This window comes from Muntiacus reevesi, chromosome 20 (assembly GCF_963930625.1).
Source record: "Muntiacus reevesi chromosome 20, mMunRee1.1, whole genome shotgun sequence".
Taxonomy (NCBI): Eukaryota; Metazoa; Chordata; class Mammalia; order Artiodactyla; family Cervidae; genus Muntiacus; species Muntiacus reevesi.
Genome location: NC_089268.1, coordinates 31280762 through 31304456, shown reverse-complemented (window position 1 = coordinate 31304456; position 23695 = coordinate 31280762). Strand labels below are relative to the sequence as shown.

Sequence of the window (23695 nt, the reverse complement as noted above, 5' to 3'; positions counted from 1 at the left end):
CCAGTGAAATGATGTTAATAGCTCTGAAAATCTAATGTCTGGATTCCTGATGACTTTTTAAGGCCACTTGTGCTTGTCTAATTCTCTGAGGGTCTAGATTCTGGGTCAATCTAGTATGTTTATTGCCAAGTACATAAGATTGTCAGAGTTGGGGTAGTGTGTGTGTGTGTGTTGCTCAGTCATGTCTGACTCTTTGCGACACTATGGACTGTAGCCTGCCAGACTCCACTGCCCATGGATTCTCCAGGCAAGAATACTGGAGTGGGTTGCCGTTCCCTTCTCCAGGGGATCTTCCCAACCAAGGGGTCAAACCTGGGTCTCCTGTATTGCAGGCAGATGCTTTACCATCTGAGAGTTGGGGTAGAGGAATCCATATTTCTTCATCAGCATAGAAGTTATAGTAAGAGTGCCTTAAATAGCTTCTTTATCATTAAGACATTGTGAGACTGTTGCATCCATACAACTCCAGTCTGTAGTCAGCGTTAACATTAGTTCATATTAATTGTGCTATTCTTTAGGGAAAAGCTTTCACATTCAGGTAAATAAAAAACAATTGATCAAGTCAGATCAAAATGGTTATGCATCTTGATGTAAATCCTATGATGCTCAACAGCTTGTTTCTCACTTTTTGGTTATCTTGGACCTAACCAAGTGCCAAGACACTATTGATATCCCTCTCTCCCAACTTAGAGTCCACAGTGCATCAAGGCTTATGCCAGCTAGGCTTAAACTTCTTCCAGGCTAGAGGATTCACACCAGATATTTATAACAAGTGTCATTCATGTTTTCAAAACTGCCCTGTGGTTGGGGAGAGGAAGACTGGGTCAGAGGCAGCCAACCATGATAGAGACCTGAATATGGGCGGTAGGAGAAAATGTATCTTTTTGGAAACACATTAGGAGTCCTGGGATCTGACAGAAATGATTCCACAATGTCCAAAGTATCAACCTGTGAAGTCAAGACTGTCAATAAGAATTTCTTTGTATCTCCTGTTTTCACTCAGATCATCTTCTGTGAAGTTCTTTAAAGACCAATACCATCTTCATAGGTGTGAGTGCCCTCTCCCCAGCTTCCGCTTTACCAGGTTATGCCAAGAATGGATTCTGCTTTGATGAAATCCTGGACCAGTTTTGTTCAGTCACCAGCAGAACGTTTTCTGTTCTCCAGTCCCTTGCTGGATTCCTGCTCTGAAGAACCCCAGGCTGACTAGGGACTTTGCAAACTGTAGGCCTCTCCCAGTATCACTTCCCTTGGGTCTTTCATTGCCTTCATTATTCCCTCATTGGAGTATAATTTATTTTTTATTTTTTCATTTATTTTTATTAGTTGGAGGTTAATTACTTTACAATATTGTAGTGGTTTTTGCCATATATTGACATGAATCAGCCATGGATTTACATGTGTTCCCCATCTGGATCCCCCCTCCTGCCTCCCTCCACATGGAGTATAATTTAAAACCAGTTTTCTAAGAACCTGCAGACTTTCTCCAGTTAGACTTTTCTAGCCTGTAAAATTTTCCTTTTATATTAACTGTATTTTGGGTATCTCCATAAAGCTTACCATTTCCTCATCTCTCCTTACCTTTATTTTTCCTAAATGTTTGTTAATAGCCCTGATCTTAAATACTGTTCATTTTTCTTTGGTATTTGTTTCTTATGTCATGTGAAGAGATATACATGAGAGCCTTTTACAAACCAGAAAGTATTATACACTTACTCAATAAGTATTATCTATTGAGATTAACAAAGGACCACTGTGCCTCCTTTTACTCTTTCTGCTCCTTCTGAAGTTAAAAATCTTCTCCATGGAGGAGGGGAGGATTGTAGAAAATACTTTTCAGTGCCTCCTGTGCCTGACAATGAAGGGGATAAAGCATAGATACACACATGCATACATACTTGGGCTTAGACTTTCAGTATAATAACACTGATAAGACTTGCACATAAAAATGACAGTGCCAGAGTTGGGACTCCATACTTCCACTGCTAGGTGCATGAGTTCAATCCCTGGTCAGGGACTTAAGATCCTGCATGCCATGCAGTACAGCCAAAAAAAAAAACAAAAAAAAAACATTGTTTTTTAAATAAGGCAATATCCTGATCAGTGACTTGTGAATGATGACCTGAATACTGTGAAAGTTCAGAGGAGAGAAATGTTACCTCTGCTGTGTACTATTTTTATTACATCGACAGGGTGATACATTAGCTGCAGAGACTAAAGGACTTATCAGATTTAGTAACTAAGGCAAGTTTGAAGAAGTAGTGCATTGTAAGGGCCTTCAGTGCCAGAGCAAAGGGTTGAAATTTTATTCAGTAACACTGAAATTTTTATGAAAAAAATATTTAGGAAGTTGTCTGGCACTATTGTATGATTTCAGATTAAAAAATTATTTTTCTGATAAGCTTTTAGACACCCCACTTTCATATATAACAGATGTGTGTTTATATGTAAGTGAATTATAAAATGGGTTTTAACTCTAGCCTATTTAAAAGGATGGTCAACAAATTATTTTCAGATGAAAATTAGACCCAGTAAAAGAAGCTACCTAGTTAAGATATAATCAGTATATAAAATGGAATAAAATATCACTTTTCGTGTTTCTAAAAATTGTTTCTAGGAATTTTAGTGTCAGCTGACCATTCTACTTCACTTCTCCAACTGAAGCAATGCTGAAATCTACCATTTTATTTTTCCTTCCATTTCATGAATAAGTAACTAATTATAACTTTTTTTTTTAACTTGGATAAAATGAGTAGTTACAATGAAAAAAGATTTTTGATGAATAACCCTCCTAGATGTGTTCTTATTTTTTAAATTGATTTACTTGGCTGGACCAAGTCTTAGTTGTGGCATGTGGGATCTTGTTCCCCGACCAGGGATTAAAGCTGGGCCCCCGGCATCAGGAGTTCCAGTGAAGTCCCCTAGACATGGTCTTAATTTTGGTAAATATGTGTGTAATCCTACAAAAGATTCCGTTTCTCTGCCTTCTTTAAAGGAAAAAACAAATAGAGTGCCAGCTTACCTCACAGAATTGTGAGGATCTGTCCTACAAAAAAGAAGTGCTGGTAAATAATCTGAAAACAATAACATTGATAGAGAAATGGAGATTAAATGCTCTGTTAGCTGAAACCTCTATATATTGGAATGACAATTGTTTAATGGTAAAGGCTATCTTAAAAAAAAGTGTCCTAACACTAGTATATAACAATGTTGATCTTATCTTGTAATGATGTCCCAAGTCATCTGTGTGGTTGCATCTCAGTTATTCATAATGAGAACTTTAACCACTCAGTAAACTTAATTTACCTACATTTCTCTAAACATACTTTTAAGTCTGTCTTTTGTTATTCCTTGTGATAGTTAAAATTGGATCTGATGGATTCAAATGAGGAAACCTTTTTTCAGTTAGCTCTGTAGATGTGGTACCTATTTTGAATGTTTCAAATGGAGTTGCTACTACAGAAATACTTGGGGATGATTATTTTCCTGTGAACTTTTTTGTTACCATATTATTTGTAGAAATATCCTTTTATTTCTGCATCTACTCACATTTCTCACTTTATCTACGGCATTAGCAATTCCTTTCTGTTTACTGCATCAACTGAGACCTTGGAATTTGAGCACAGCAAGCATTCCTGGTCTCTTTACCCAATTAATGACTGAACATTATGATATATTCTTGCCTGTTCCATGTATTTTGTTTATTAGGAATTGAGTTGTCATCCAAAATCCTATGCACAACTTTCCAAATTTCTGTTTTTATTCCAATTTCTAAGCTACTTCAAATTTTTGAGGGTTTAGAAAAAAAATCTGAGCAATCCTAATGTAACTTATTTGTATAAAAGTAATAAATCATGTGATTATTCCTTTAGCCTCAGTGAATTCTTAAACAGCTAAAACACTGCATAATTTCCAGGCTGTTAGAAAATAACTATACTTTCAGGTATTAACTAAAATGTTAAAACTTTGAACCATTTCCTCGACTCTGTTCTCCAATTCTGCCCATCAGCAATGGGAGTCTGGGGGATGGAATTTGTAGCCTTTCTGATGCACTACAGTTCAGGGTATAGGACTGGTGTGGTGAAAGTGAAAGCTGCTCAGTCGTGTCCAACTCTTTGCGACCCCATGGACTTTACAGTCCATGGAATTCTCCAGGCCAGAATACTGAAGTGGGTAGCCTTTCCCTTCTCCAGGGGATCTTCCCAACCCAGGGATCGAACCCAGGTCTCTCGCATTGCTGGCGGATTCACCACCAGCTGAACCACAAGGGAAGCCCAGACAGGTGTGGGGCTGAGACATATTTGCTTACAGATAATCTATAACACTTACCTTATCCATTGTGATATTTTCACCATACATGTGACCATTCATTTGTAATACTGTCTCCTATTTGCCAGTTTCTAAGGAAGCACAGAGTCCCTTGGACTGCAAGGAAATCAAACCAGTTAATCCTAAAGGAAATCAGTCCTGAATATTCATTAGAAGGGACTGATGCTGAAGCTGAAACTCCTATACTTTGGCCACCTGATGCAAAGAACTGACTCCTTGGAAAAGACCCTGATGCTGGGAATGATTGAAGGTGGGAGGAGAAGGGGATGAAATAGAATGAGATGGTTGGATAGCATCACGGAGTTGATGGACATGAGTGTGAGCAAGCTCCGGGAGCCGGTGAAGGACAGGGAAGCCTGGTGTGTGCAGTCCATGGGGTCACAGAGTTGGACACAACTGAGCGACTGAACTGAAGGAAGCATATTTTATGACAGAGCACCATGCCAGTCCTTATCCCCTAAAATCACATTACTAAAATTCTACTTGGATCAAATGACCTAACTTGGTTCTGTTTAATTTCTCCATTTTATTCGTTGACCCCAGCATCAGGAAAACACCATTCCTAAGCTCTGCCTTAGCTTTCCTGTCACATTCCAAGTCTGCTAACTAAGCAGGTCAACTTAACTATAGAGAACCAAGATGACGGTAGTGTCTATACACATTTTAAGATCGGGGGAAACAATCTTTTGCATGAAATATTTGGCATTTTAGAGAGCGAACAAAGTGTATGCAGAGTGTGATTGCCAAACCAGTTTCTGAAGAGATCATCTAGGTAAAGAGACAATCTGGACTGAGTTGGATGCCTCCCTGTATTTCTGTGAATTTAAGAATACAAATCATAACTCCAGTCTTCACTTAACTCAGGCCGAGTTCAAATTTTTATTTTAAAAGAAGCTCTGGGTTTTGCTTCCAAGTGGGACTTGGTAGTCATTAAAAAACGTATCTCTGCTATGAAAATAGTGGACGAGGTCCTTTTTAAGGGGTAAACAAGAGGAGTGGGAGAAGTAGGGAAACTTCACCAAGGGGTAAAGATAAAGAGAGCCTGAGTGAGAATGGTAGAAGAGAATGGTGTCAAGATGCTTAAAGGCAAATAACCAGGTTGAGAACGGAGTGTTTGAACAGTAGATGGATTCGCTGATGCGAATTCCTCTTCTAATTATTCCCACAGGCTCAACTTGGGGAATGTAAATCCCCCAAACAGGCGCTGCCACGCCCCCTTTATCCGCTCTCCACAAGAGGCCTTCTTGCAGCCTCACCTAAAGAGGGACCTCACAGGCCACACGCGGGTAAGATCTTTGCCTGACAACCGCCGGAAGCGGAAGTCGTGCGCTGGAACGTTGCTAGCGCGCCTGCGTGGGCGAGAATTGCGGGCCAGTCAGGAACGCTGTAGTAACCGCCAGTATGAAAAACCGGCCTATGGCGCATGTGTCCCAGTCCAGCTACCCAGAGGACACCCCGGGCTCTGGGAGACAGCGACGCAGCTCGTCCGAGAGCCCGCCATCCGCGCAGGTCAGACACTCCCCGTGGGGCAGCCGTACTCACTCCCGCGACCGCGAAGGCCTCAGGCCTTCGTGGAGTGGTTCGGGTGCCGGAGCTTCTTACCCCTTTAGCCGCCCTGGGTCTCGAGAGCTGCCCCCCGGGCTTCGCAACTACGACTTCTCATCTTCTTTCTCCTGTGGAGGGTACCGTTACTATCAACACCACTATGTCGGCGACCGGCAGTGGGCGGAGGACTGTGAGAAAGAGAAGGAGGAGAGCTGTCGCCAGAGGCGGCTGAAAGAGAGAGAAAGGATTGGGGAGTTGGGAGCTCCTGAGGTATGGGGATTGTCTCCAAAGTTTCCTGAGCCAGATTCTGATGAACACACCCCGGTTGAGGAGGAAGAGGTAAAGACCAAGAAGAGCAGCAGTTCAGATTCCAGCTCCGAAGAAAAAAGGAAAAAGGCCAGTCGTTCAAAAAATAAGAAGAAAAGAAAGAAAAAGTCCAAAAGAAAACATAGGACATATTCTGATAATACTGACAGTGATTCAGACTCCGACACTAATTCTAGCTCTGATGATGATAAAAAGAGAGCAAAAAAACTCAAGAAGAAAAAGAAACGCAGAGCTAAAAAGCCCAAGAAAAAGAAGACTAAAAAGACTAAAAAAGAATCCAGTGACTCAAGCTGTAAGGATTCAGAAGGGGAGTTGCCAGAAGACATCTGGATTGAACAATCAAAGATTGCAGATAACATGGATCTAATAGGTCCAGAGGCACCTATTATACACACCTCTCAAGATGAGAAACCTTTGAACTATGGCCATGCTCTGCTTCCAGGTGAAGGTGCAGCTATGGCTGAGTATGTAAAAGCCGGAAAGCGTATCCCACGAAGAGGTGAAATTGGGTTGACAAGTGAAGAGATTGCTGCTTTTGAATGCTCGGGTTATGTTATGAGTGGTAGCAGGCATCGCAGAATGGAGGCTGTGCGCCTGCGTAAAGAGAATCAGATCTATAGTGCTGATGAGAAGAGAGCCCTTGCATCCTTTAACCAAGAAGAGAGACGGAAGAGAGAGAATAAGATTCTAGCTAGTTTCCGAGAGATGGTGTACCGAAAGACAAAAGGGAAAGATGATAAATAAGGACTTTTGTTCCATAGCAGGACTTTGAACAATTTTATATGACCAAAATTAAAAGGCTTTATGGTGCTGCTGTACCAACTATAAGTTCCTTGAGAAAAAGCTGCTTTTTGAGATTTTTTTAACAATTTATTTTGTTAATTTTGACTGTAAAAGTAATATGTGTACGTGTTTTTAAAAATATTCAAACACTACAGGAGGAGAGTCAGTAAAATGTGAGTCTTCTACTCCCATCCCTAATCCTTCCCTCCTAAGAAATCTCTTTTTGGCATTTTGTTTATCTATCCATGAGTCCTGTTTATGCACAAGCATGTGTATTGCAGGATAAAAGTTGGAGCTATTAACCTAAGCTGGTGGTGGTGTTTTCCCTGTTGCTCTGACTTTTCTCTGTTCCAGGGCTTCATTTCCTCATGGAGCCATTCATTACTCAGGGAAAACCAGGAGAACTCCAGAAAGAACAAAGGATTCAATTGAGTGTGTATTTCTGGTTTGCATTTAACAGAATTAAAAGTTAGTTTTATTGGCTCATTTTTCTCTTCTAACTTGTTTCCCTTAAATAATAGGCTGCCAAAGCTCCTGAGTTTGGTTATGTATTTCCTGGTCCACCTGTGAAGAGAGAAGGAAAATTTTTGTCTTGGCATTCCAAATAAGACTACTGAGACTCAGCCTAATTAGATTAGCTTAGGTCACATGCTTCCCCCAGACTTCCCTCCCCGCCATCCTTCCAGATATATCATTGCCCCGGAAATACAATGACTTACTCCTGATCCACCAAGTTGCTCACCTTATGGGCTATGTGAGCAAGGAATGGATACCTGAGTATCCATATTAGAGTAATGTTAGGAAGGCAGGGGTAGGCAAACAACAGGTGCCCACTACAGTTCTGAATGACTTTTTAAAAAAAAATGTATAGTACATGCGCTGAAAGCCAACATTTTCTTGAAAAACTTGACTTTGACTATCAGAAGCCAAGGACCTGATTGAAAGAGTCCTAGGGTTTATCCATAAAAATAGACATTAAAAAGATAATGATCTAGAGTACTTGGGTATTCCAAGGAGTAGATTAGGTGCCAGCTAGAGGAGGAGGAGAAAAAGCAAAAGGAGGAGGTATAAAGAGACGGTTGGTAGAGCTCATGAGAAGATCAGATCAGGAAGGACCACATGGACAAGAGAGTTAACGCTGAGAGACTGGCTAGCACCAGTGCTGGAAAAGACATTTAGAGTGAGCTCCACTTGTGGTCTATGATAAGACCTTAATTGTCATCTAGTGATATCTGAGCAAACTCAGACTTCAGTACAAATGAAAACTATCTAATTTGGATAAGCCCCTTTTCAAACCTCAAGACCCTGGAAAGCCCTGAAAGTGAAAGGATGTGGCTCTAGAACCTGGCAGGGCAGAGTTGATGTAGAAAGGCACTTTTACACCAGTATGTAACTTGACAGACACTGGATCACACTAGCTTGAGATTTTCCCAAAGAGAGTTGTGTGAAGGCCCTCTTGTTAGATATGTATATTTCCATTTATACCACACTATACAGAAGAATCTATACATAGCTTGGAGATGTTTTATATCAATGCATATAAATATATTTTTAATGACTTTATAGTATTCTAATGTTTGGGTGAACCATATTATATCTGATGTTTAAGATGTTTTTTGTATTTTGCTATTATACAATACTTGTGAAAATCTTTGTGGATGTATGAGTGTTATCATCTGTAGTGTGCTCATCTAAAAATAGAATTAATTATTGGGTGAAAAAGAATGCTTTGTGTCATCTAAAAATGGCCAGTTAGAAGTGGAATTATTGGATCAAAGGGAAGGTATGTACTAATACAAGTGCTTTCCATGTACTAGGCAATATAGCAGATACTAGGGATAAACCAAAAAGCAAATTAGGCTTGATACCTGCCATCACAGAATTTTACATGCTAACTGGGGAGACAGACTTTAAATAGTTAACAGACAAATAATTATAAATTGTAGTATGCTATGAAGAAAAGAAGGGGCTAGAGCCAGAAATGGTGGATGTTTTTGATAGAGTGGTCAAAGTCTAAGAATATTACATTTAACCTCAAAGTGCTTTTAATAGCCATTGTAACATTGCATTCCAAAGAGGATGCACTGGTTTACACACTCACCTGCCAATATTGTATTTCTAAACCTTTTGAATCTGAATCTTTGCCAATCTGATAGGTGGAAATGGCATTTCATTTTTATTTAAGAATATGGTTGAGTATCTGTAATAATTGTAATTCTTTTGTGTGTGTGTGTGAATTATCCATATTATATATTTGTGTATTTTCCTACTGAGTTTCTGATGTTTTTCTTATTGATCATAAGAACTCTTCAAATAATAAATAAATCAGTTTGTTATTACAAAACTTGAAGATACTTCCCCCTTATTTGACTTTTGAATTGCTTTTTTGGGAAACACTTGATCATGTTGCCCGTTAAGCCCTAAAAACTCTAGTAGCCATTCAGTGAATTGTCTTTCTCATGTGAGGAAAAGATACAGCTCAGAAACTGTGGCTCCTAAGTAAACCAAGGTAAGGTTGGTGGACTTCTGTCTCTCTCTCTCTTTTGGCTGCACCAAGCTGCATGCAGGATCTTATTTCCCTCTGCATTGGAAACCTGGTGTCCTGACCCCTGGATCCCTTGGGAATTCTTCGTTTCTTTGCTCTTAACCTAATAAATTCAGCTGCATTTTTATGAAGATACTTATGAAGTTTCACTATCAAGCATCAGGGAGGTTTTTTGGTTTGAGATATGTGTATGTGTGTGTTTTTCCATATAAAGGAAGTATCCATCTATTCCTATTAGGAGTTTCCCCATTTATTCAGAAATGTTTGCTGAATTTTACTAAATGACTTTTTAGCATTTGTAGTTATTAGGCTATTAATATGCTGGTTTTAAAGTTATGGATTTCATAGAATTAAACTATTGAGTTAAGTTTATTAAATTCATCTGGAAGTTTTTGATTGTTTAGAACAATGATTGACTACAAATTTTTCTATGTCATAATTCAAACTAATGAATGAGTATGGGTGGAAGCAGAGAGAATAGTGGAAACAATCATTACAAAAAGATACTTGTATCTCATGGCTATAATGCAGTAGTGCCTCTACTGATCATATAGAAAAGGAAGCTTTTATTTTAAATATCGTGGACCTGGACCTGATGGAAACATATAGATGACCATTTTGTTTACAGAAATGAGGATAATCTTAGAAAATGAAAATCTCAAGTTCAAAAATTGATTTGTTTTATTAGTGAAATGTAGCTGTTTTGGTAAAAATGGTATTTTGATTTATTCTCACTTTATCTACCTGTACCGCTTCCAAAAAATACAGCCTATTTAAAAATGCACACCTTGAATTCTTGTTAAAAAGCCCTTCTTTGTCTAGCTTCATTGTGTTTTTATTTTCATGGGATATCCAATGCAATGACAATAATCTCAGCCTTGATGATATGAGTGACATTTAAGCCAACCATGGTAGGGAGTTTGAAAGTGGGAATAAATGAATTAGGATATATTTGCTTCCTTTTAAAATTGAAATTTATGTTTACCTCTTGTATAATTTTTTGAGGGAAAGCTCTTGAAAAAAAATGAGATACGTATTTTCCCTTCAGGACAGAATTATTAACTTTTAATTAGTAAAATATTCGCATTGATTGGATTTGTGACCCTAAGGAAAAGTTTTTAAGTATATACATTTGACTTTAACTTTTTTTAAAGTTTAACTTTTAAAAGATATTTTAAAGTTTTTGACACACAAGGGGAAAAAGAACTCTCCTGATAATGGAATTTTTTTTTCTGTTATGATCATTTCAGGCTTGAAACAATATGAATTGTGTGATAAAACAATGGTTAGTAAGATATTTGTTTCAAATTTACCAACTGATTAAACCAGTTTGTTCAGATTTTTTAAAGGGTTTATTTTGTTCACAGATAGTAAAAATACAGTTTGTGATGATGTGGGCAAAAGAGGGTATACTTCTGTTTTCTTTGGCACAATTTAGTTTGGTAGTGACACCACCCTATCCCCCACCCCTACCCCTCACATACTTTGCAGAGAATAATGGTTGATTTATTCTCTCCCATAGTAATAGACTGTAATTGAGGAGGACCCTATGGGATCTTCCTGGTACAGATACCTCCCTCCTATCCTCTGCTGTAGCTCCTCTCTGATGTACATAGATAATAGTATCTGATGCACTCTCCTGGGTTGTTTTACAGATGCTAACATTACCACCAAAGGAAGAACTGCAATACTTGATGATCCATGCCTCTAGACCTACAGGCCCTAAGTACCGATAAAGGTGACTCAGATTGCCTTATTTGCCTGGGTAAAGAATCTGCCTGCAACGCAGGAGACCGGGTTTGGATCCCTGGATCGGGTAGACTCCCTGGAGAAGGGTATGGCTACCCACTCCAGTTATTCTTGCCTGGAGAATTTCATGGACAGAGCCGCCTGGCAGGCTACAGTCCATAGGGTTGCAAAGACTTGGACACAACTGAACAACTAATACTTAACTAAGTAGTAATGATGTTAACTGCTCTGTTACCTCAACATCAACCAATCAGAGAACTGTGCAAGAGCTGATCAGGTTCCTGACAACCCTGCCTCCCTCACCTGACTTTTAAAAAATGCTTTGATGAAACCCTTTGAGGAATTGGGGGTATTTTTGAGCACACACCAAGAGTTTTTCTTGCTTGGTCCTGCAATAAACCTCTCTGCTCCAAAACGCCCACATTTTTATTTCTTTGGCATACTGCATCCGGCACACAACCTTGCATTTGGTAACATTCCTTAATTTTTTGTTACCTTAAACCTTGCAAATATACATTCATTGTATATTTGCATATGTACATACATACATGTTCAACTTAAAAACACTTTTACATTTATTTTTGCCACTGTATTTGATAACTTTTTAAATTGGGGAGAATGGTAAAATATGTGTCCGTGTCTTAATTATGTGAGTGAGCAAAGTGGAATACCAGCTGTGATAACACTAAAATGAGCTGGCCTGTTTCCATGCGTGTGTATGTGTGCTCAGTCGTGTCCAACTCTGCAACCCCATGATCTAAGGGCCACCAGGTTCCGCTGTCCATGGGATTTCCCAGGCAAGAATAGTGGAGTGGGTTGCCATTTCCTACTCCAGGGGATCAAATTTGGGTCTCTAAAGTCTCCTGCATTAGCAGGGGGATTACCGCTAAGGTTGGTGATGGACAGGGAAGCCTGGGTGCGGCAGTCCATGGAGTTGCAAAGAATTGGACACGACTGAGCAACTGAACTGAACTGAGGGCAACCTGGAAAGCCCCAAAACACGCAAGGTTTCACGACTTTGCGTGTCATCTACATGAATGAAATAAATTTCGGGTTAAAATTTTAAGAAATCTAAAAACACACTTGGAGGCCCCTCACAGCCTCGGGGCACCCCTTCCTACCTCTGGACTCCAACAGCGCTCAACCAACCAGCCTGAATTTGGCCTCCTCCTGGGAGGCGGGGGCAGGAGGCCGGAGCAGGAGGCCATCGAGCCGCAGTCCTCCAGCATTCCTAGAGCGACGGTCAAGTGCGCCGCAGAGCGAGAGCGGCTGCTCAGTAAAGAGCTAGCTGACAAGCTACTTGAAAGCTTTTGGCTTTTCCCGTGGGTCCTTGGAGGGGTGAGTGGTGATTGTGCTCCAGTATGGGGAATAACTGCGGCCCGTGGGCTGGGGAGCAGCTGATTCCTGGGGGGTGCGGAGAAGCCTTACCCGATGGAGGAGGCGTGTGGACTCTGAGCGGGGGAGGACTGGAGATGTCAATCTTGGGGCCTAGGAGAGGACTGATGCTGTGGTTCTTGTTATAGAGGCACAATCTTCTGCGTGTGTGTGTGTATGTGTGTGTGTATATATGTATATATTTATCCATTGAGCTCAATTTTAATTATGTATAAAGTTAAGCCTTAGAAGGTGACTTCTGAGCAAAGCCTGAGGTTTAAAAGACCTACGTGGCCTTTGCGGTCACCAATCTTCTAGTAAGGAGCAACAGCAAATGCAAAGGCGCTAAAGCAGGAGCTTGCTTATTCTGGAGGAGTAGCTGGGAGTCCAGAGTGGTTGGAGCACAGTGAACAAGGGGAAAGTGTGTAGAAAATGCTGTCAGAGAGATGGGGGTAGGAGGAGGCCTGTAGAAAAAATGGGTATTGTGTAAGGAATTTGTTCATTTCTTAATGTGGAAAGAGTATTCGGAAGGTTTTGAGCAAAGGAAAAACACCTGACAGGTTTTTAAGCATCTACAGCTGGGAACTCAAGATAAGAACAGACTGGAGAGCAAGATTGGAATCAGGTGACTGGAAGGCAGGAAGAAAGCTGATTTCTCAGCTTGAAGGCTCAGGCAGGTGAATTCTCTTACCGGGGGAACATCAGCTTTTTTGTTCTATCCTGGCTTTCACCCGATTGGATGAAGTCCACTTACATTAATGAAAGCCATCTGCTTTATTCAGAAAACTCATTTAAATGTTAATCTCATCTGAAAACACCCACTGTAATGTTTGGCCAAATATCTGGGTACCCGGTGGTGCAGTCAAGTTGTCAAATAAAATTCACCATCATAATACCCAACTTTTTTCTGGCTAATGATCATTACTTCCATGGACATTTTTTCACTTCTTTTTTTTTCCCCCACTTCTTTTAAGAATACAGTTGACCCTTGAACAACACGGGTTAGCGGCCCATAGTGAAGTTGGAAATCCAAGTATAACTTTATAGTCAGCTCTCTCTACTCACAGGGCCACATTGCAGATTTGGCCTATTTGAAAAAAAAGAAATCCATGTATAAGTGGACCCATGTAGTTCACTGTCCTGTTGTTTAAGGATCAGCTGCAGCAGGATTGGCGTTTTGGATTCTAAATCCTGTTTTGACAAATAAGTATCAGCTGGGAGTGGTACTATATAACAGCGAACTGAATTTGGAACCTAACTGGGCACAGCCACTGAGTCAGGCTTTTTCATACTGATTCAGAAGTGTGTGCCAACAATTGGCAGATACTATTTCACTTATCTCTAGAGTCATTCAAGAGTCAAAATCAACAGTCCCCACATACCAAGAGCCTGTTCAAAAGTTTGATGGTATAATTCTCTGAGTTTTGTTTTGGTTTTTTTTAAAGGTTGTGCTGAGTCTTCATTGCTGGGCATGGGGGGTACTCTTCATTGCAGTGCATGGGCTTCTCATTGAGGTGGTTTCTCTTGTTATGGAGCACAAGCTCAAGGGCACATGGGCTTCAGTAGTGCAGCTTTTGGGCTCAATAGTTGCCATTCCTGGGCCCCAGAGCACAGGCACAACAGTTGTGGGACACAGGCTTAGTTGCTCTGAGGCATGTGGGATCGTCCCAGACCAGGGATTGAACCCATGTCTCCTGCATTTTCAGGAGGATTCTTAACCACTGAACCACCAGGGAAGCCTCTCTGAGTTCATTTTGACAAGTTGCGTTTGATAGGCTTTTGTAAGGTGTCCAGGAACCGGATAGCCAGAAGAAAAATCTGTCACTCTTGAGAGGTCTGGGTGGAAAAATAAGGAAATCATTGGCATAAAGATAGTAATTGAACTTACTAACATACCTGTCTTCTATGTTACACTCTGCTAGCTTAGGTCCTATTTCTCCTTTTCCTTTCAATATCCTGTTTTTTGAAAGAGTAATTTTTGCTTACTTGTGCCATTTTTCCCATTTTCCTGTGGCTGGGTGACTGTTCTCCCTATCCAATGACCAGAATTGCCTTTACAGAGGTTGCAGTAACCTCTGTTTGTTTGTTTTTTTTTAAATAATATTTATTTAAATATAATTTATTTGGCTGTGCTGTGTCTTAGTTTTGACTTGCTGGATCTTCCAGATGTGGCATGTGGGATCTAGTTCTCTGACCAGGGATTGAACTCAGGACCCCTGCATTTGTTGTGAAGGGTCTTGGCTGCTGGACTGTCAGGGAAGTCACTGACGTTTGTTTGTTTGTTTGTTTGTGTGTTTTTTAGAAATACTGATATAGTTATAGGCTTCCCAGATGATTTAGCGGTAAAGAATTCACCTGCAATGCAGGAGATGCAAGAGACACGGGTTTGATTCCTGGTTCAGGAAGATCCTCTGGAGGGAGGACATGGCAGCCTGCTCCAGTATTCTTGCCTGGAAAATCCTATGGACAGAGCAGCCTGACGGGCTACAGTCCATAGGGTTGCAAAGAGTCGGATGCTACTGAGTACGATATAGTTATGGACAAAGAGACATGGAAAGTTTTGGGGTTTTCTGTTTGTTTTGGTTTTAATTTTTGGCTGTGGATGGGTCTTCATTGCTGCATGTAAGGCTTTCTCTAGTTGCAGTGAGTGAGGACTACTGTTTAGTTGAGATGCCCTGGCTTCTCATTGCGGTGGCTTCTGGTTGTGGAGCACGGGCTCTCCGGTGAGGGCTCCGTTGTTATGGAGCATGGGCTTAGTTGCCCCATGACATGTGGGATCTTCCCAGAGCAGGCGGATTCTTAATCACTGGACCACCAGGGAAGCCCCCTTTTTAAAAAAGTGCATATGTTGTAGGTGAACTCATCTTACTGAAACATTTTACTCTTGAGACTGCCTCTTTAAATTCCAGTTAGAAATCAATTAGTTACTTTTCTTTTGGGGGGGAGATGGGGTGGTTCCAATGCTGACCAGAAAACTTGCTAAATAAGTTCTAAAAGAGCTGTATTTAGTTGTTATTCTTTATAATTACATATTATCTCATTTACCTCAAAACATGTCTCTGAATTAGGTATTATCTTCATTTTACAGATGAGTAAACAGTGTAGTGACAGAATTGGATTGGAACCCAGGCCAGTCAGAGGCTCAGGCTCTTTCCACCACTCCATACCTATAGAAATAGATCCCCTTGTCTCCTGGATTCTACTGTCTTTGTTTTTGTACCTTTCTGGTTGTTCTTCTTTCTTCTCTTCCTTACATGTAGGTGTTTCCCAGGTTCCAGCCCCACTTAGCCTTTTCTCAGCCATAACTAACAACCAGCCTGAACATGTGAGGTTTTCCAACAGCTCTGTGCTCAGATTTTTCTCTGTCTGGAAAACCCTTTCCACATTTTCTTGTCTGACTTTCACATGTCTTTTAAGAGTCAGAAGGGCTCACCTTCAAGAGGCCTTTTCTGACCTGCTAATAGGGATTAAGTGTCTTACCACTGAGCTCTGCTAGCATCCTGTGTCTACCTTCACCGTGGCACTTAATACATTTAACTGTAATTGCTTATTTACTTGATTTCTTGTGGGGCAGAGAGCTATAGAGGCCAGAGATTCTTTCATCTCTGTATCTTCAGCAACTAAAAGAGTGTGGTACCTAGACAATAAATGAGGTAAGTTGTGAACATCCTTATGTTCTTTTAGTTAATTCTGATAATTGGCTTTAATGAATGAACATACGAACAGCTTTATTCATTTTGTGCCTTTTTTCTCCCTCTCAACATTTGGAGAATTTTCAAATCTACTGAGAAGTTGTAAGAATAGTATGATCAATACTATATACCCCTCATATAGCAGCTTTTGTCAACTTCCTGCTATGTTTGTGTTTTTTCTCTCTCCCTTTCTCCGCATACCTCTCTACAGACTCCCCTCTCCTTGCAACATTTGAAAATAAGTACCGTCTCCTGAGAATAAGGCTATTCTCTTACATGACCGCAAAACTGTATCCCACCCGAGGAGACTCTCAGATCTGCACACTTCTGTGAAGGGCCAGAATAGCTGAGTTTTGCAGGTGGTACAGTCTCTGTGGTAATGCCAGTTGATCCTTGAACAAAAGGGTTTGAACTACATGGGTCCCCTTATACGTGGGTTTTTCCAGTACACATAGTACATGTATTTTCATTTTACAGATCTTTAAGTGGGGGAAAGTTTGTGTTTGGTTAGAAATCATGTGGAGTCAAAAGAACTAGAGTTTGAGTCCTGATCCTGTTGAAGCTGTTTTAGCTTCCTACCCTTGCTCACCTATCAGTTTGTTTTTGCAGCAGAGATAGTAAGTAGCACACAGATTTTTGGATTTTTGACTGAGCAGGGATCAGTGCCCTATTGTTCAAATCCTCAGTTCTGCTAGTGTATTTCTGAAAGCAGATGTAAACACTATCTGCCAAATGGGTTTGGCTGTATTCCAGTAAGAAAAAAATCAATCTTCCCTGTTGGTTCAGTGGGTAAAGAGTCTGCCTTCAATGGGGGAGACTCGGGTTCGATCCCTGCTTCCAGTAAAACTTTATGTACAAATACAGCCTTCGGGCTCTATTTGGTTTGCCTATATAGTATTCAGATTTCTGAATTCTTCTAAACATTTGCATTTTTTTTTTTACTCAAGAGCAAATTTCACTTGTTACGTTTTGCTGTATCTCTTTAATCTAGAGAAATACCTTTCCCACACACTTTATTTGAATGAAATTGGTGTTTTGAAAAGTGCATACCTCGTAGATAAGCTGCATTCTGGACATTCTGGATTTCTCTGAAAGTTTCCTTATTATTAGATTCGTGTTAAACATGTCTAGTAAAAATGCTGCATAAGTGATTAAGGCACGAGATCAGTTATCTTCCTGTTGGTGTTGCTAGGTTTCATTTGATTGCTGGATAGTGCCGTTCTTCCCTTTGTAATTCATAAGCACTCAGTGTGGTGATTCTTTGAGGCTGAGATTATCCTTTCCCCTTACTCCTTTTTATCCAGTGATTTCACCCATTTGTGGTCCTTGATTGAATCAGTTATTTCATCAAGGGCTACAGAATGGTGATTTTTCAAATCTGTTATTTATGCTGTTAGCTGGTGATCTTCGGTAAAGCAGTCTTCTCATTTTGTATGATTGTTTCAGAGAGAGAAGAAATGGGTAGTAATTATTGGAAATGTATAAATCCAACAGAGGGGTATTGCTATACCAGTTATTATCATTACTACTACTATTACTGTTTCTGTGATTCTTGTTATTACATTTTCAGGGGTATCCCTGAGGAGGCAGTCAAAAGAAAGTTGCCCAAAATAGAGCAGTCTGAAGGTGGGGATGGCGACAGCCTGGGGCACCATTCCTTCCCTGGCTCCTGTGAACCCGAAGAAGGAGGGGCTTCGGGTGGTGAAGGAGGATCACCTCTCTGTTCAGGAAGAGCGAGTCAAGCTGCAGGGAAACGGCACAGGCTTCCGGCAGGAGCCCTTGTGCAGGCAGTTCAGGCAGTTGCGCTATGAAGAGACCACAGGACCTCGAGAGGCGCTGAGCCGGCTCCGGGAGCTCTGCCGACAGTGGCTACAGCCTGAGACCCACACCAAGGAGCAGATCCTGGAGCTGCTGGTGCTGGAGCAGTTCCTGACCATCCTGCCCGAGGAGCTCCAGGCCCGCTTGCGGGAGCATCACCCGGAGAGCGGGGAAGACGCGGTGGTGTTCCTGGAGGATTTGCAACCGGAGCTGGGAGGAACAGGACAACAGGAGGTAAGGGTCAGGTGTGCCCTTTCGCAAGAAAGCAGGAGTTGACACGCTGGGCCAGAGCCGTGGCCTTGACTTCAGCAGTGGGAGGCTGCTCAGCTGGGGTTCATTTTCTTTGCAGTCTGGTTGTTTCTTGCTGAAGCTCTTACCTCAGCCACCCTGCCTCTGCTGGGAGGAAACTGAATGTGCTCCGGGTTCTCCAGCCTCTTTACTTTGCCTTTCTGTGGTTTCTCTTCGCTTCCTTTTCTAAACATTGAAGTGTTTTTCTGCACAGCAGTTTCCTTCTAAACCCATGTATACCTATTCACCCCTAGGACCCAAACCAGGCGAAGAAACAGGAAGTGCTCATGGAGGAGACAGCACCTGGAAAAGCCGAGCCGGAGCGGCAGGTCCAGCCTGAAAGTGACGTCCCACAGCCGGAGAGAGAGAAGGGTAAGAAGACTGCATCTTCGCATGCGAGATGTGGCGGGCTTTGTGGGTCTGCCCAGAGGCCTGACTCAGCACTCTTGGCATTTTGCTTTTCTGTTTTTGTTTTGAGTCAGGTTTATTGAGGTTAGTTTACATGCAGTAAAATTCACTCTTTGTAAGTGTACAGGCCAATGAGTTTTCACAAACATGAAATAATTACAGTTGTCTAATCATCACCACAATCAAGACAGAAAAGTTTCCATCTCCCCAGACATTTCCTTTTTCCCTAACCCTTGTTTCTGTTTTTGAGCGTTTCTAGTTTGGGTTTTTTTCTATTTAATTAAAACTGAATCCTTCTCCTGTGTGAACCTTTACCTTCCTCTTCTCCCCGTTACTGGGGGGCAGGGGTGTGAATTAAAACGGAGTGCTTGTTTCTCTCCCAAGGGAAAGAATTCCAGCCGCATGATTCACTACTTATTTTTTCTTACCACCTTCCAGTTATTGTAAATGACTACTGCCTTTTATTTCTAAATGTTGTCTGGATTTTCTTTTTTTTTTTTTTTTTTGCTCTAGCCTCTGAAATCTCTCTTTCTAATTTCTATCCCTTTCATTCTTCTCCTCTTTCCAGTCTGATACAAGCCCTGTTTTTCTTTTTTGTTTTACCGTCTGTCATCTTGGTGCTTCCACTAAAGTTAAATTACCTCTTATTCATTCTCCGCCGTTTTAACACAAATTCATTACTGTTGCTCCCCTCCTTGAAGACCTTCAATGAACTAAGAAACAACCCACCACCTTCAATCACTCTCAATAGCTCTTAACAGAAGCCTCACCTGGCATGTTCCGGCACTTGGGGACCTTGCAGCCTCGTGTTCCCTGACATAACCAGCTTGCCCCAGTTTGCTGGAGACTTTTCATTCCGACTGTACCATGTGCTGGGAAACCCCTCATTCCCAGACACACTGGGACAATTAGTCATTCTAGGTTCCATCGGCTGTCATGTGTGTTTCTTCTCATGCTGAGTCCATTTCCCATTTGCTTCTTGTCTGTCTGGAATACTTTTTCCTCACTCTCCCTGGCTAATTCCTACTCCTTCTTCACAGCTAGCTTAGATATCGCTTTCTCTGTCCTTCCTAAATCCCTCCAAGTCTAGATCAATTTCCCCACCTCTGCTGCTAAAGCTACCATAGAACTGATCATATTATATTAGAATTGCTGGTTTACTTCTCTTTTCCTCCTGCCAGACCCAAAGGACAGGGCTTTGTTTTGTCTCCTGAGTCTGCTACCATCCCTCGCCTATAGTAGACCTTCAGTATATATCTATTTGATGAATGGCTGATTTCAGTTGTAAAGCCTTCTTTTACTTACTACCTGGTTCCCCTGCAGTTTCTGAGTCTGCTTCAAAAATTCCTCTTCTTCTGGAAGCTTTCTGAGTAAAGTAGCCAAAAGCGAGAGGTCTACTTTTTCTAAACAGCCTTGCAGAAATGAATTTATGCCATGTAATCAATGACGGGTATATATTTTAAATACAAAAAGTAGATTTAGCAACAGTAGATTCTTGAAATTGTTCCTTACCCTCTAGATCTGTTGAAAAATGTTATTTTACACTCAAAGTTCAGGTTGTTTTTCAGTGTCGGAGGCCCCTGCATTCCCTTTTAGTTGTGTGTGTCATTCTGTCCTCACAGAATGTGAGGCCCAATGTTTTTTTGTTTTATTGGTGAGGACACTGAGCCCAGAGGATTTAAATCACCTAAGCAACACAGCTAATCAGTGATAAAATTGGCACCATGTCTGCATGTCTTCATTTCCAGTTCATTTCTTCATTTCTAATGCTATCCCTTTCTCTTAATTGGCCTGGGTATTTAATTGACCTAACTTTCTAATTTCCACATGGCAGACTGTTATCAAGAACATACAGCCATCGGCCGTACAGCAAAGTGAATCAGTTGTATATATATCCACACTTATAAATTTTTTATTGGTGTCTAGTTGATTTCCAATGTCATGTTAGTCTCAGGTATACAGTTTGGTGAATCAGTTATGCATATTCATATGTCTATTCTTTTTTAGATTCTTTTCCCACACAGGCCATTACAGAGTAGAGTTCCCTGTGCTATACAATAGGTCCTTATTTGTTTAATCTCACTTTTAAATACTTTCAATTGTATGTTCTTTTCAGATCCTGCAATTCTATATGCTTTTTCTTCAATTTTTTGACCAGTGATCTCATCATTTTGCCTAAATGAACTGAAGTTTTTTAAATAATGTAGCCATTATAAATTATTCAAATACTTAAGTTGTATAATATGTTCTTGTTTCCTGGTTTTGCCTGGTGGTTGATATTTTATGGTAATTTATAGAAAACTAGATTAGCAAAAAGCTCTCAAAAGTAAAATTGCAACAGTCATTTTTTTCTTCTGTGTTGCTGCTATGCCTGGCACAAACTTTATGTTATTTTCCCACTACTTGTTTATAATTCTGTCTCTCCTTTCAAAAAAGAGTTCATAAAAAATAAGTAAGTTTTTATCCTACTTGATAACCTCAGTGCCTACAGTAATGATTGGCATTTAGGATGGGTTTAGGAAGGAAGGAATGAAGGCAGGAAAATGTTCAGTATTTTCTTCACTGAAGCCATAAGCAGATTTTAAAAAAAAGAGAACAAAGAACTAACTTCTCTCTGTATGTATATATGCATATGTATCACATGATTAACTTCAAACCATTTAGAATAAGTTGTCTCTCACCATAATCTTCCCAAAGCAGCCACTGGGAAACATTTTCACATGTATCATTCCATGTATGTTCTGTGCAAACACAAGCATCCACATTTCCATTTTGCACACGTGGCTTGATTCAGTTTTATCCTCCTAATTGCAGATTCCTTTTCCTGAGCACCACAAAACAAGTAATTGGTGTTATGTACTTAAATGTTTCAGGTGAGGAGAAAAGGATTGCGAATGGGAAGGTGGTTGTAGAGACAGACTCCTGTGAAAGAGTGGAATCAACTGGGAAACCATCTGAACCCATGGAGGTTCATTACAAGGACCCTAACTTGGATAGGCAGCAGGCTGAGCCCAAGGAGAAGACTGACTGTAAATGCCCAGCATGCGGGCAGGGGTTCATCCAGCACTCAGACCTGATTAAGCATGAAAGTTCACACATGAAAGAAAAGCTCTGTGAAGCTGAAGTGTGTCAGAGTTCTAGTCTTCCTGGACATCAGAAAATCTGCTCTAGAGAAAAAGGTCATCAGTGTCATGAATGTGGGAAAGCCTTTCAGAGAAGTTCACACCTTGTCAGACATCAGAAAATCCATCTTGGTGAGAAGCCTTATCAGTGCAAGGAGTGTGGAAAAGTCTTTAGCCAGAATGCAGGCCTTTTGGAACATCTCAGAATCCATACTGGAGAGAAACCTTATCTATGTATCCACTGTGGAAAGAACTTTCGGCGCAGCTCCCACCTTAATCGACACCAGAGAATTCACAGTCAGGAGGAGCCCTGTCAGTGCAAAGAGTGTGGGAAAACCTTTAGTCAGGCCCTTCTCCTCACCCACCATCAGAGAATCCACAGCCACTCCAAAAGTCACCAGTGTAACGAGTGTGGAAAAGCCTTCAGTTTGACCTCAGACCTTATTCGACACCACAGGATTCACACTGGAGAAAAACCTTTCAAGTGTACTATTTGCCAGAAAGCCTTCCGATTAAACTCACATCTTGCTCAGCATGTGAGAATCCACAATGAGGAAAAACCCTACAAGTGTAATGAATGTGGAGAAGCCTTCAGGCAGAGGTCCGGTCTTTTTCAACATCAGAGATATCACCACAAAGACAGACTGGCTTGATGAAGTGTCCTCTCCTTATGGACCATCAGAGACAGTACGTTAATAAGTAGCACTTCAGGAAAAGTCATTCTGGCCAATTCTAGCAGAGAACTTGGGGGCCAAGTTGACGGCTTTCTGCCTGCACGCTTATTTTCCTTGTAGTCAGCTTTGGGCCTCAATATTTTGACCCTAGATGGTACTGTGGGATCAAAGGTAAAAGCATTCTTTGCTGCAGGACTTCTCAGAGCCTTTAATATGGTAAATGTGTAGTTATATGTCCCCAGGTAGCAGACAGCCTCATGATCAAGGGCTTGAAGTCATCAATGAGTCAAGTGTGTATAGATTTATAGGTTTAAGCAGAAAAGAGGGTTGATATTTTTGCACATGCTGCAGCAGCAGTCTCCTATACAAAAAAAAAAAAAAAAAAAAAAACAATGACTTTGGATACCACACTGAAAGGTACCTTAAAAAATTTTTTTTTCTTTTTTTTTTTTTTTTTTGCTGCATTGCACAGCACATAGGATCTTAGTTCTCCGACCAGGGATCAAACCCATGCCCCCTGCTTTGGGAGCGCAGACTTCCACTGGACTGCCAGGGAAGCCCCTCAAAGGTATCTTAAAGTGCAGGTTATTAATGGTGAACTTTTTCCCCACTGATTTTACTACCCCATCCCCACCCCAATTAGCAGAAGCATTTTGGAAAGCAATGATGATCTAATTTTACCATTTCTCAGCCCCATCCCTGCCGTATATACCTCACTGATTCAAATTAGAAACTAAAGTTTTATTTAGACTATGGAAGAGATTTGGTAAATTATTTGAATGAACCAGGCTGAATTAATCCAAGTAGCAACTATCTTACTTGATAACTTCAGTGTTAGTATAGTGGCTGCTGCATAGAAACTTTGATAAATGTTTGGGGAAAGAAATTGGATTTTTTTCCTTTAATACTGATGATGTAATTTTAAAACGCTGTTTGTTCTGGAATTTTGAAAGTCAAGTAATAAAATCAGCTTGGAAGAGATCATGATCGTCACATTGTGAATGCCAAAATGTCATGGTAATGGTGAAGACTAGTAAGCTT

The 23695-nt window shown here is 40.8% G+C and overlaps 2 protein-coding genes across 4 annotated transcripts; both read left to right on the top strand.

The window, feature by feature from the left end:
- The first annotated feature begins 5708 nt into the window (after positions 1–5708).
- On the top strand, positions 5709–9237 carry NKAPL (NFKB activating protein like). Its single transcript, XM_065912027.1, has one exon. The coding sequence runs from the start codon at positions 5731–5733 to the stop codon at positions 6943–6945; it is 1215 nt and encodes a 404-aa protein (XP_065768099.1). The 5' UTR covers positions 5709–5730; the 3' UTR covers positions 6946–9237.
- Positions 9238–12516: 3279 nt separating this feature from the next.
- On the top strand, positions 12517–23633 carry ZSCAN26 (zinc finger and SCAN domain containing 26). 3 transcript variants are annotated; one of them, XM_065912021.1, is made up of 4 exons: positions 12517–12616; positions 17915–18396; positions 18705–18822; positions 21732–23633. In XM_065912021.1, the coding sequence occupies exons 2-4, from the start codon at positions 17977–17979 to the stop codon at positions 22631–22633; spliced, it is 1440 nt and encodes a 479-aa protein (XP_065768093.1). In that variant the 5' UTR covers positions 12517–12616; positions 17915–17976; the 3' UTR covers positions 22634–23633. The 3 variants fall into 3 exon arrangements, with proteins under 3 accessions (XP_065768093.1, XP_065768094.1, XP_065768092.1); XM_065912022.1 differs by having other exon boundaries at positions 12541–12616; positions 14955–18396; XM_065912020.1 differs by lacking the exon at positions 12517–12616 and having other exon boundaries at positions 12712–18396.
- The last annotated feature ends 62 nt before the right edge of the window (positions 23634–23695 follow it).

What these genes read in the sequence shown, in the direction of transcription:
- NKAPL (XM_065912027.1), top strand. Translation starts at nt 5,731, where the DNA reads ATGAAAAACCGGCCTATGGCGCATGTGTCCCAGTCCAGCTACCCAGAG.
- ZSCAN26 (XM_065912021.1), top strand. Translation starts at nt 17,977, where the DNA reads ATGGCGACAGCCTGGGGCACCATTCCTTCCCTGGCTCCTGTGAACCCG. An exon ending in GAGGAACAGGACAACAGGAG is followed by an intron (nt 18,397 to 18,704) that starts GTAAGGGTCAGG and finishes ATTCACCCCTAG; the next exon opens with GACCCAAACCAGGCGAAGAA. An exon ending in ACAGCCGGAGAGAGAGAAGG is followed by an intron (nt 18,823 to 21,731) that starts GTAAGAAGACTG and finishes TAAATGTTTCAG; the next exon opens with GTGAGGAGAAAAGGATTGCG.